This window comes from Macaca mulatta, chromosome 2, assembly GCF_049350105.2.
Source record: "Macaca mulatta isolate MMU2019108-1 chromosome 2, T2T-MMU8v2.0, whole genome shotgun sequence".
Taxonomy (NCBI): domain Eukaryota; kingdom Metazoa; phylum Chordata; class Mammalia; order Primates; family Cercopithecidae; genus Macaca; species Macaca mulatta.
Window position 1 is genome coordinate 31,911,989 of NC_133407.1, and position 12,531 is coordinate 31,924,519.

The window sequence follows — 12,531 nt, forward strand, 5'->3', positions numbered from 1 at the left end:
TGTGAGTAAAATCTGAACAGTATTTAAGTAGTACACCTGCTATATGAGAAAAGTTTGACCCTGCACTTTTTTTTTTCTCCTGAACATGACTTGGTTGCTGCTCATCATTCTGGTTGGTGATGTGTCTGTCTGACAAAAAACCTATATGCTCACCATCCAGAGTTGCATCCATGATTAGATTAGATCAGCCCGATATTTGATAGGGCAGGTTTTCTCAATGATGCCAATTTTACAGGGAAATCAAAGAGCATCAGAACTATCATCAGGGGTGTTTTTCAGAGATGCCAAATCGTGGGCCCCATTCTCAGATGCTCCTATTCTAATGCTCTGGATGGGCCTAGTAATCTGCGTTTTTAACATGTGCCCCAGGTGATTCTGACCTCTGTAGCACATACTTTGAGAAATACTGCCTCAGATGAGGATCTCTCATATCATCTCAAGCTACCCCTGGATTTAGGATAGAAACAGCCCTGTCAGGTTCATTATGACTTTCATAAAGGATTTCATTGGCTTAATTCACTGAATTCATCTTCCCCTGCCAAGCCTGTGCCTGGTAGTGCCAGTTGTCCATAGGCAAAAGTGACTCATGAATGGGCTGAAATGGATTGAATAAAAAGTCTGAAAACCAAGACTTGTGGCCAGAAATGAGTGATAGGATGGAGTGATTACAAAGGCAAAGCTGGATTCCAAGGCCTAGTGCAGGCAAGCCAAGGGTGAGGGACTAGGCTCGAGTGGGAGGGGGCAGAGTGGATATCTTTTTTTTTTTTTTTTTTTGGATTTTTTTTTTGGCATACTTAAACTCATCCGTGTTGACTGGGGGATTGTATTTATTTTCACTGCTTTTTAGTTGTATCAGCTGAATATTCTGTGGTTTATCATTTCCCTTGCTGGGGGACAATTGGATTTTGTTTTTCATTTTAAAATTTAAAACGTTTAAATTGTGTGGATTGGTTGATTGCTGTACAAACTATGCTGCTATGAACATTCTTAAATATCTCTGATCACTTAGGTACTAGAGTGTCATAATAAAGAGTGAACTTTAAATCCTAGCCCCAAATTCTTCCCGAGTAAGCTTGGACGAGCTCACTGAGCCTCGGTGTCCTGCTTTGTAAAACAACAATACTAGTATCTATAAGATTAGTATGAGATTAAATTGGGTAATACATCAATGTGGTTAGCTTCCCATCCACCAGTCTACCCACCTGCCTCCCACTCAAACCCACCTAAGTTTTCTCTAGCCTTTACATTTCAGTAACTAGAACTTCACAAGTGGTCTATGTACAGAACAGCCATGGTTTGGTGAATGGCTGTGTCCTGAAATGTAGTCTCTTGTGTACCTTCTTTGGTAATAGGAGGAAGCTCATTATTCTAGGCTCTTCAGGATATGTTCTAGAATGGTTCCCTTTCTTCTGCGAGGACCTTAAATGAGTAGAACACTAATAAATGAGTGAAATCATTGTACCTAGGCCAGTGTTCCCTAAGCACAATTTCTGTTTTTCCTTCATAAAATGCTGGAGGTGGCAGGCAGGATTTCATATCCCATTCTTCTCATCACATGCATACTCCCTGATATTTGTATAGGATTTTAGGGCTTTCAGAGCTACCTCACATATATAATTTCATTTGGTCTTCATCAACTCCTTTGAAGGGCTAGACGTGTCTAGGTTTTAGGTGTGATTTTCTTAAATTTATATACCCTGGGATTCAGATAAATAAGAACTTTACATGAGACTTTATGTCCGGAGCTGCACGCCCCGGCCATAGCGAATAATAATTGAGGATTAAACGCCTGAACTATATTCATTTCCACCCCACACCTTCTCCCTATCTTTGCCTTTTTTCCCCTGTACTAATACCTCATTAAAGATGGTGCTCTTCCTGCTTCTTCTTCACTCACTTTTCCCGCACCCGGGAAAATTGTTACTTAATAGCGCAAGCGCAACATGACGTCCGACCGGAGAAACCGAAACTAACCTGGCCACGCCCTCGGCAATGAGATCATTTCCGCCTTAGCCCAACCCCTTCCCTTCCAAGTGTATATAAGGCAGTGCATTACCGCCATTAAACGAGACTTGATCAGAGCACTGTCTTGTCTCCATTTCTCGTGTCTCTTGTTCCCCAAATTCCCACCTCCTCCTCCAGGGCCTGCTCTGACTATCCCGCGGGCCGGGATACGTGGTGCCCGAACAGGGACCTGGAAACGAGGGACTCCGTGAGGAAGAGGACGCCAAAGGACGGTCGACCGCTAACAAAGACAAAAGGAGTCAAACTCTTCCGATCACCGCGGGAACCTGCCGCGTCAGGATCGAAGGTAAGTGACGCGTCCGAAATGGGACAAGAATTAAGCCAACATCAAATATATGTAGGACAATTAAAAGAGGCTTTAAAGATACGAGGAGTAAAGGTTAAAGGTAATGATTTGTTTAAATTTTTTTGATTTTGTAAAAGACACTTGCCCTTGGTTCCCACAGGAAGGAACTATTGATATTAAAAGATGGCGTAGAGTAGGGGATTGTTTGCAGGACTATTATAATACTTTTGGGCCAGAAAAAATTCCTGTAACCGCCTTCTCTTATTGGAACCTCATTAGAGATTTAATAGATAAGAAGGAGGCCGATCCGCAAGTCATGGCTGCGGTCGCTCAGACAGAGCATATTTTAAAGGTTAGCTCCCGCTCTAACCTCACAAAGCCTCCGCAAGATACGGAGGAAGATCTCATTTCCCTCGAAAGTGATCATGAGGAAATTAAGTCTCCTTCTGTAATAGATAAAGAAATACCACACGAAAACAAACCAAAAAAATACCCAATTTTACAGATGCTTCAAAAGGAGGAGGAAATTAATAAGCCTAATCAATTGGATATAAATTGGGATGATTTAGAGGAAGAGGCGGCTAAATATCACAACCCTGATTTGCCTCCCTTTACTTCATACCCACCCCCATATAATAAGACACATAATGAGGCTTCTGCGCCCATTGTTATGGCAGCAATAGATCCCAAAGAAGAATTAAAGCAAAAAATTGCTCAACTAGAAGAACAGATTAAACTTGAAGAGTTACATCAATCATTGATAATTAGGCTCCAAAAGCTAAAAACAGGAAATGAAAAAATACCTAACTCAGACGCTATGGAGGGTTCCTTGCGCCCACTTCAGTGGCCTGGACAACATGTTCCAAGAGGGGGGGTTAGTTGCTAGCCGACCTCTAGAGAAGACTCCTCCCGCAAAGACGTTTTTCCAGTCACGGAAACCATAGATGAACAGGGACAGGCTTGGAGGCATCATACTGGATTTGATTTTACTATTATAAAAGAGTTAAAGACTGCTGCCTCTCAGTATGGGGCTACTGCTCCATATACTCTTGCTATAGTGGAATCTGTAGCTGAGAATTGGCTCACTCCTACAGACTGGAATACCTTAGTCAGGGCAGTTCTTTCTGGGGGAGACCACTTAATTTGGAAGTCAGAGTTCTTTGAAAATTGTAGAGATACAGCTAAAAGAAATCAACAGGCAGGAAACGGTTGGGATTTTGATATGTTAACAGGTTCAGGTAATTATGCAGACACTCAGGCCCAAATGCAATATGACCCTGGACTGTTCTCACAAATCCAGGCTGCTGCTACAAAGGCCTGGAGAAAACTTCCCGTTAAAGGAGATCCAGGGGCCTCGCTCACAGCGGTTAAACAAGGACCCGATGAGCCATTTTCAGACTTTGTGCATAGACTTATGACCACGGCAGGTAGAATCTTTGGAAATGCAGAAACGGGTGTAGATTATGTTAAACAGTTAGCTTATGAAAATGCTAACCCCGCCTGCCAAGCGGCAATCAGACCTTATCGAAAGAAAACAGATTTAACAGGATACATTCGCCTTTGTTCAGATATTGGGCCCTCATATCAACAAGGCCTAGCAATGGCCGCCGCTTTTAGCGGCCAAACAGTAAGAGATTTCCTCATTAACAAAGGTAAAGATAAAGGGGGATGTTTTAGATGCGGTAAAAGGGGACACTTTGCAAAAGATTGCTGTGAAAACCAAAATAGGAGTCCAGAAGCAAAAATCCCAGGCCTTTGCCCAAGGTGTAAAAGAGGAAGGCACTGGGCAAACGAATGTAAATCTAAAACTGACAGTCAAGGAAATCCTTTACCCCCCAGGCAGGGAAACGGGATGAGGGGCCAGCCTCAGGCCCCGAAACAAGCATATGGGGCAGTCAGCTTTGTTCCAGCCAGCAACAGCAATCCATTTCAAAACTTAGTAGAGCAACCCCAGGAAGTGCAGGATTGGACCTCAGTTCCACCTCCCACACGATACTAACACCTGAAATGGGACCGCAAACCTTAAATACCGGAATATATGGACCCTTACCACCTAACACTTTTGGGCTACTTTTAGGAAGAAGTAGTGTCACCATGAGAGGCTTACAAGTCCTCCCTGGAGTTATCGATAATGATTATGAAGGAGAAATTAAAATTATGGCCAGAGCTATTGATAGTATTATTACTGTCCCTCAAGGAGTTAGAATAGTTCAGTTACTCCTGCTACCTTTGGTTAAAACAGATAATAATATCCAATACTCTAATAGAAATATAAAAGGTTTTGGATCATCAGATATATACTGGGTGCAACCAATTACAAATCAAAAACCCTCTCTAACCTTATGGTTAGACGGGAAGGCATTCACTGGACTAATAGACACAGGGGCTGATGTAACTATCATTAAACAGGAAGATTGGCCCTCTCATTGGTCTACCACAGAAACTTTAACTCACTTGAGAGGAATTGGACAAAGCAGTAATCCTAAACAAAGTTCTAAATACCTAACATGGACAGATAAAGAAAACAATTCAGGCCTCATTAAGCCATTTGTCATCCCTTACCTACCTGTTAACCTTTGGGGGCGAGATCTACTCTCTCAAATGAAAATTATAATGTGTAGTCCAAATGATATAGTTACTGCACAAATGTTAACTCAAGGATACACCCCTGGTAAAGGTCTTGGAAAAGGAGAGAACGGTATCCCACAGCCTATACTGGTTTCAGGACAACTTGATAAAAAGGGGTTTGGAAATTTTTAGTTCAGGCCACTGACATACCTGCACCCCAAAGGTGCGCTGACCCCATTACTTGGAAGTCAGATGAGCCCGTTTGGGTTGATCAGTGGCCTTTACTCAATGATAAACTAAGTGCTGCCCAACAGTTAGTGCAGGAACAACTAGCAGCAGGACATATTGAGGAAAGTAATTCCCCTTGGAATACACCTATTTTTGTTATTAAAAAGAAGTCTGGTAAATGGAGACTCTTACAAGATTTAAGAGCAGTAAATATCACTATGATCCTTATGGGTGCCTTACAACCAGGATTGCCTTCACCGGTTGCGATTCCTCAAAAATATTTTAAAATCGTTATTGACCTTAAAGATTGCTTTTTTACAATTCCCCTTCACCCTGCTGACCAGAAAAGATTTGCCTTTAGTCTTCCATCTACAAATTTTAAACAACCAATGAAGCGCTATCAATGGAAAGTCTTACCTCAGGGTATGGCCAGTAGTCCTACCTTGTGTCAAAAATATGTAGCTGCCGCTATAGAGCCAGTCAGAAAAACATGGGCACAAATGTATATTATACATTATATGGATGATATTTTAATAGCAGGAGAAATTGGCGAACAAGTCTTACAGTGCTTCGCCCAACTCAAACAAGAGTTAACAGCAGCCGGACTACAAATAGCCCCAGAAAAGGTACAATTACAAGATCCATACACTTATCTTGGTTTCCAGATTAATGGACCCAAAATCATTAATCAAAAGGCCGTTATACGTCGTGATCATTTAAAAACTTTAAATGATTTCCAAAAATTACTGGGAGACATAAATTGGCTTCGACCGTACTTAAAGCTCACCACAGGAGAGTTAAAACCTCTTTTCGATATATTAAAAGGAGACTCTAATCCAAAATCCCCCAGGTCCATTACTAAAGAAGCATTAATAACACTCCAACAGGTAGAACATGCCATTGCAACACAATTTGTTACCAGTATTGATTATTCTCAGCCATTAATATTCCTTATTTTTAACACAACAATAACCCCTACTGGCCTATTTTGGCAGAACAATCCCATTATGTGGGTACACCTGCCCTCCTCCCCTAAAAAGGTTTTGTTGCCTTATTATGATGCCATAGCTGATCTAATTATCTTGGGAAGAGAAAACAGTAGAAAATACTTTGGAATAGAACCCTCTACCATTATACAGCCCTACACTCAATCACGCATCCATTGGCTGTTACAAAATACGGAAGCCTGGCCAATTGCTTGTGCTTCTTATACTGGCGCGATTGACAACCATTACCCACCTAACAAACTTATTCAATTTTGTAAACTTCATGCGTTTGTATTTCCCCATATTACCAGTAAAGAACCTCTCAATGACGCATTACTAATTTTCACTGATGGATCTTCCACAGGACTTGCCGCTTACACTTACAATAATGTAGTCGTTAAATTCCAGACCACTTATACATCAGCTCGGCTGGTTGAATTGCAAGCTATAATTGCAGCACTATCAGCTTTTCCTTGTCAGCCACTTAACATTTATACAGACAGCGCCTACCTGGCTCATTCAATACCCCTCTTAGAGACCGTGTCTCAAATTAAACATATTTCAGACACAGCTAACCTATTTTTACAATGTCAACAACTTATCCGAAAAAGGACTACTCCCTTTTTTCTTGGGCATATTAGAGCACATTCAGGATTACCGGGACCTCTAACACAAGGTAACGCAACAGCTGACACGGCAACAAAAACCATAGCCACAGTCACTACAGACAATTTGCAACAAGCGCAAAAAGCACATGCCTTACATCATTTAAACGCCCAAACCTTAAGACTTATGTTTAAACTTACCAGAGAACAAGCTCGACAAATAGTTAAACAATGCGCCAACTGCATAACATATTTACCTGTTCCCCATCTAGGAGTTAACCCCCGAGGACTCATCCCCAACGAAATTTGGCAAATGGACGTTACTCACCACTTAGAATTCGGTCAAGTAAAATATATCCATGTATGCATAGACACCTATAGTGGATTCATCAGTGCAACTCTCCAAACAGGAGAGGCCACCAAACATGTCATAGCTCATTTATTACACTGCTTTTCTATTTTAGGAATACCCAAACAAATCAAAACAGATAATGGCCCCGGTTATATATCCAAAACCTTCTTACAATTTTGTAATACCCTACAAATTAAACATACCACAGGCATTCCCTATAATCCCCAAGGACAAGGTATAGTAGAAAGAGCTCATCTGTCATTAAAAACTATTATCACAAAATTAAAAGGGGGGAGCTGGTACCCCGTGAAGGGTACCCCCAGAAACATACTCAATCATGCCCTGTTTATCCTTAATTTTTTAAATTTGGACAGTCATGGAAAATCGGCTGCCGACCGTTTCTGGCATCCTGAATCTCAAAAACAGTTTGCAATGGTAAAATGGAAAGATCCACTCGATAGTTCATGGCATGGCCCCGATCCAGTTTTAATTTGGGGAAGAGGCTCAGTATGCATCTACTCACAAAAAAATGATGCAGCCAGATGGCTGCCTGAAAGATTGGTAAGACAAATAAATCATAACCATTGTCAGTCCAGGGAAGATAAATCTCCCTGAGAAGTTCTTTCCTTCTTGTTTTTCAGAAAATGAAGCCTAACATGAAATTCCTTTGGAGAATAATCGCTCTATATAACATAGTGACAGTCTATGCAGGTTTTGGTGACCCTCGTAAGGCAAGAGAATTATTACGAAAACAATACGGCCAGCCTTGTGACTGCAGAGGGGGACAAATATCTGAACCTCCGTCAGATAGAATCACCCAGGTGACCTGCACGGGCAAGACAGCTTACCTAATGCCAAACCAGTTATGGAAATGTAAGTCTACCCCAAGAGATACCTCACCTAACGGGCCGCTCCTAGAATGCCCTTGTAGCTCTTTCCAATCTTCTGTACATAGTTCCTGTTATACATCCTATCAACAATGCAAATCAGGCAATAGAACATATTATACGGCCACATTACTAAAAACACAAACTGGAGTCATTAATGACGTACAAGTATTAGGACCCACTAATAAACTTGTACAATCTCCTTGTAACGGCCAAAAAGGAAAGCCTGTTTGTTGGAGCACTACCGCCCCCATTCACATTTCTGATGGAGGAGGCCCATTAGATATTACAAGAATTAAAACCATCCAGAAAAAATTAGAAGAAATTCATAAAGCTTCTTATCCTGAACTTCAATATCACCCTTTAGCCCTGCCTGAGCTTAGAGGTAATTTTAAGCTCGATGCCCAAACCTTTGATATCCTCAATGCTACTTACAATTTACTTCAAATGTCCAATACAAGCCTGGCCCACGATTGTTGGCTTTGTCTTAAAATGGGCCCCCCTATTCCTCTAGCCATACCTAACCTTTCATTGCCCTATGTCAATTACTCAAATGAATCCTTAGTAAATAATTCCTGTCCTATTACCCCCCCCCCTTAGTTCAACCGATGACGTTTTCTAATTCCTCTTGCCTCTTTTCACCATCATATAATAACACTAAAGAAATTGATTTAGGCTATGTTGTGTTTGGCAACTGTACTTCCATAATCAATACCACCAACCCTTTGTGTGCTATAAATGGCTCGGTTTTCGTTTGTGGAAACAACATGGCATATACGTATCTACCTACAAATTGGACAGGGCTTTGTGTTCTGGCCACTCTTCTCCCCGACATTGATATCATCCCTGGAGATGAACCTATCCCCATCCCCGCTATTGAACATTTTATTTATAGACCGAAACGAGCCATACAATTTATTCCCTTGTTGGCTGGACTAGGAATCACCACTGCTTTTACTACAGGAGCCACAGGCCTAGGAGTCTCACTAACCCAATATACTAAATTATATCCAATCAATTAATCTCAGATGTACAGACCTTATCCAGTACTATACAAGATTTACAAGACCAAGTAGACTCGTTAGCTGAAGTAGTTCTCCAGAATAGAAGAGGTCTAGATTTGTTAACGGCAGAACAGGGAGGGATATGTTTGGCCTTACAGGAAAAGTGCTGTTTTTACGCCAACAAATCCGGAATCGTCAGAGATAAGATAAAAACTTTGCAAGAAGAACTAGAAAAGCGCAGAAAAGGCTTGGCCGCCAATCCACTATGGACTGGACTCGATGGACTTCTCCCCTATCTCCTGCCATTTCTTGGTCCTTTACTCACTCTTCTACTCTTCCTCACTTTCGGGCCTATAATCCTTAATAAGCTTATGGCATTTGTCAGACAACAAATTGAGGCCTTCCAGGCCAAACCTATACAGGTCCATTATCATCGCCTTGAGATGACTGAAAATGGTGAGTCTTATTTACCTTAATAAGACCACCTCCCCTGTGTGCTGAACTGGACAGTCAATGACGGGTAAGAGGACACTATCTCCATCGGAGCCTAAGACAGGAGGGCCGCCCTTGCTGCTGCCTTATCCCATGACGGGCCTAGAAGGTGGGGGTGAGTTGACCCAACCTAAGACAGGCGCAGTTCCCGAGGGGTTTTCTTATCATAAAAATATAAAAAGGGGGACCTGTCCGGAGCTGCACGCCCCGGCCATAGTGAATAATAATTGAGGATTAAACGCCTGAGCTATATTCATTTCCACCCCACACCTTCTCCCTATCTTTGCCTTTTTTCCCCTGTACTAATACCTCATTAAAGATGGTGCTCTTCCTGCTTCTTCTTCACTCACTTTTCCCGCGCCTGGGAAAATTGTTACTTAATAGCGCAAGCGCAACATGACGTCCGACCGGAGAAACCGAAACTAACCTGGCCACGCCCTCGGCAATGAGATCATTTCCGCCTTAGCCCAACCCCTTCCCTTCCAAGTGTATATAAGGCAGTGCATTACCGCCATTAAACGAGACTTGATCAGAGCACTGTCTTGTCTCCATTTCTCATGTCTCTTGTTCCCCAAATTCCCACCCCCTCCTCCAGGGCCTGCTCTGACTATCCCGCGGGCCAGGATAACTTTACATCTGGGTCATTGCTTTTCTACTATATCATAGATAGCAGACTCTACAAATCAAAAGACAAATATTTTTTATGAATACATAATTATATATATTTATGGGATACATGTGACAATTTGATGTTTCCATACAATGTGTGGTGATCAAATCAGGTTAATTGGGATATCCATCACCTCAAACATTTATCATTTCTTTGTGTGGGGAACATTCCTAATCTACCTATTTGGAACTACACAATAAATTATTGTTAACTATAGTCACCCTATTGTGCTGTCAAACACTAGAACTTATTCCTTCTAACTGTATTTTTGTATCCAGTAAACAACCTCCCCTAATACCCACCCCACAACCCCAACACTCACTCTCTATAGCCTCTGTTAACTACTGTTCTACTCTTTACCAATTATTTTGGCTCCCACATATGAGTGAGAATAAAGACATTTATTTGTCTTTCCTTGCCTGGTTTATTTCATTTAACATAATGTTCTTGTTTCCATCCATGTTGTTGCAGATTACAGGATCTCATCCTTTTTTATGGTTCAGTAGTACTCCATTGTGTAGATGTACCACATTTTTTTATCTATCCGTCTGTTGATGGATGGATACTTAGGTTGGTTCCAAATCTTGGATATTGTGAGTGGTACTGCAATAAACATGAGAGTGCAGAGATCTCTTCAATATGCCATGGTGTTTTCGTTACTATAGCTTTGCAGTATATTTTGAATTTTGCTAGTGTGATTTGCTCAGGATTGCTTTGGCTACTTGGAGTCTTTTGTGGTTCCATAGAATTTTAGGATTTTTTTCCCTAATTTCTATGAAGAAGTCTTTGGCATTTTCACAGGGATTGCATGAAATCTGTAGATCACTTTTGGCAGAATGGTCATTTTAACAATATTAGTTCTTCTAATCCAGGACACTTTTTTGTGTCCTCTTCAATTTATTACATAAGTTTTTTATAGTTTTCCTTGTAGAGGTCTTTTACTTCATTGGTTAAATTTATTCCTACTTTATTTTTGTACCTATTATTATAAATGGATGTTTTCTTGATTATTTTTTCCTGCTGGCTTGTTGTTGGTACATAGAAATTCTACTGGTTTTTGTATATTAGTTTTGTGTACTGCAAATTTACTGAATTCATTTAACACTTCTAAAAGTTTTTTGGTGGAGTTTTTAGGGTTTTGCATATATAAGATAATGTCATCTGCAAACAGGGACAGTTTGACTTCTTATCAATGTGGGTGCTCTTTATTTTTTTCTCTTGCCTAATTGCTCTGGCTAGGACTTTCTGGTACTATGCTGAATAAAAGTTGTGAAAGTGGATATTCTTGTCTGTTCCAGATCTTAGAGGAAAAGCTTTGAATTCTCTCTGTTCAGTATGATGTTGGCTGTGGGTTTGTCATATATGACACTTATTGTGTTCAGAGATGTTCCTTTTACATCTGAGTTGTGGAGAGTTTTTATCATGAAGCCCTGTTAAATTTTATCAAATGCTTTTTCTGCATCTATTGAGATGATCAAATTATTTTTGTTCTTCACTATGTCAATGTGATGTATCATATTTAAATTGGTTTGCATATGTTGAAACATCCTGTCATTTTGTTAATTATTTTCTGGTTGTTTTGCATATTCTTTGTTCATTTCTTTCTGTCTTATTGTTTATCATTGCAGTTTAGTATTTTCCTGTAGTTACAAGGTTTGATTATTTTCCCTTTCACCTTTGTATATCTGCTCTACCATGATGAATCATCATGCCAAAGTAAAAATACCTTTAAGCAATTTTTCCCCATCCCACTACACCTGCAATCACTGGAAACTACCAATATGCATTCTTACCTTTTCTGGATATTTCATATAAATTGAATCATATAGTATGTGAACTTTTGTCTGCTTTCACTTAGTATGTTTTGTTCACTTAGCATACTTTGTAGCATGTATCAAATACTTCATTCCTTTTTTTTTTCAGACGGAGTCTCGCTCTGTTCCCCAGGCTGGAGTGCAGTGGCGCAATCTCGGCCCACTGCAAGCTCCGCCTCCCGGATTCACACCATTCTCCTGCTTCAGCCTCCCCACTAGCTGGGACTACAAGCACACGCCGTCACACCTGGCTAATTTTTGTATTTTTAGTAGAGACAGGGTTTCACCATGTTAGCCAGGATGATCTCAATCTCCTGACCTCGTGATCCACCTGCCTCAGCCTCCCAAAGTGCTGGGATTGCAGGTGTGAGCCACCGTGCCTGGCCTACTTCATTCCTTTTTATGGTTGAATAATATTCCATTCTATGAATATACCACATTATTTATCCATTCCCCCTGCTGGACATTTGGACTGTTTCTACCTTTTGATTATTGTCAGTAGTGCTGCTATAAACATGTGTGCACATGTACTTAAATTTGAGTCCCTATTTTCTTTTTTGTTGTTGTTAACACTTTTATTTTAGGTTTGGGGGTACATGTGAAGGTTTGTTACA

General features: G+C 40.8%; 1 protein-coding gene across 1 annotated transcript; it reads left to right on the forward strand.

Moving 5' to 3' along the window:
* Nucleotides 1–85: 85 nt before the first annotated feature.
* LOC144339458 (uncharacterized) lies at nt 86–9,967 on the forward strand. Its single transcript, XM_077994092.1, has 3 exons — nt 86–112; nt 2,081–2,311; nt 7,692–9,967. The coding sequence occupies exons 1-3, from the start codon at nt 86–88 to the stop codon at nt 8,535–8,537; spliced, it is 1,104 nt and encodes a 367-aa protein (XP_077850218.1). The 3' UTR covers nt 8,538–9,967.
* Nucleotides 9,968–12,531: the final 2,564 nt, after the last annotated feature.

Coding starts and splice junctions, on each gene's coding strand:
- LOC144339458 (XM_077994092.1), top strand. CDS start 86: ATGACTTGGTTGCTGCTCATCATTCTG. Junction 113..2,080: donor GGTTGCTGCTCATCATTCTG/GTTGGTGATGTG, acceptor AGACTTGATCAG/AGCACTGTCTTGTCTCCATT. Junction 2,312..7,691: donor CTGCCGCGTCAGGATCGAAG/GTAAGTGACGCG, acceptor CTTGTTTTTCAG/AAAATGAAGCCTAACATGAA.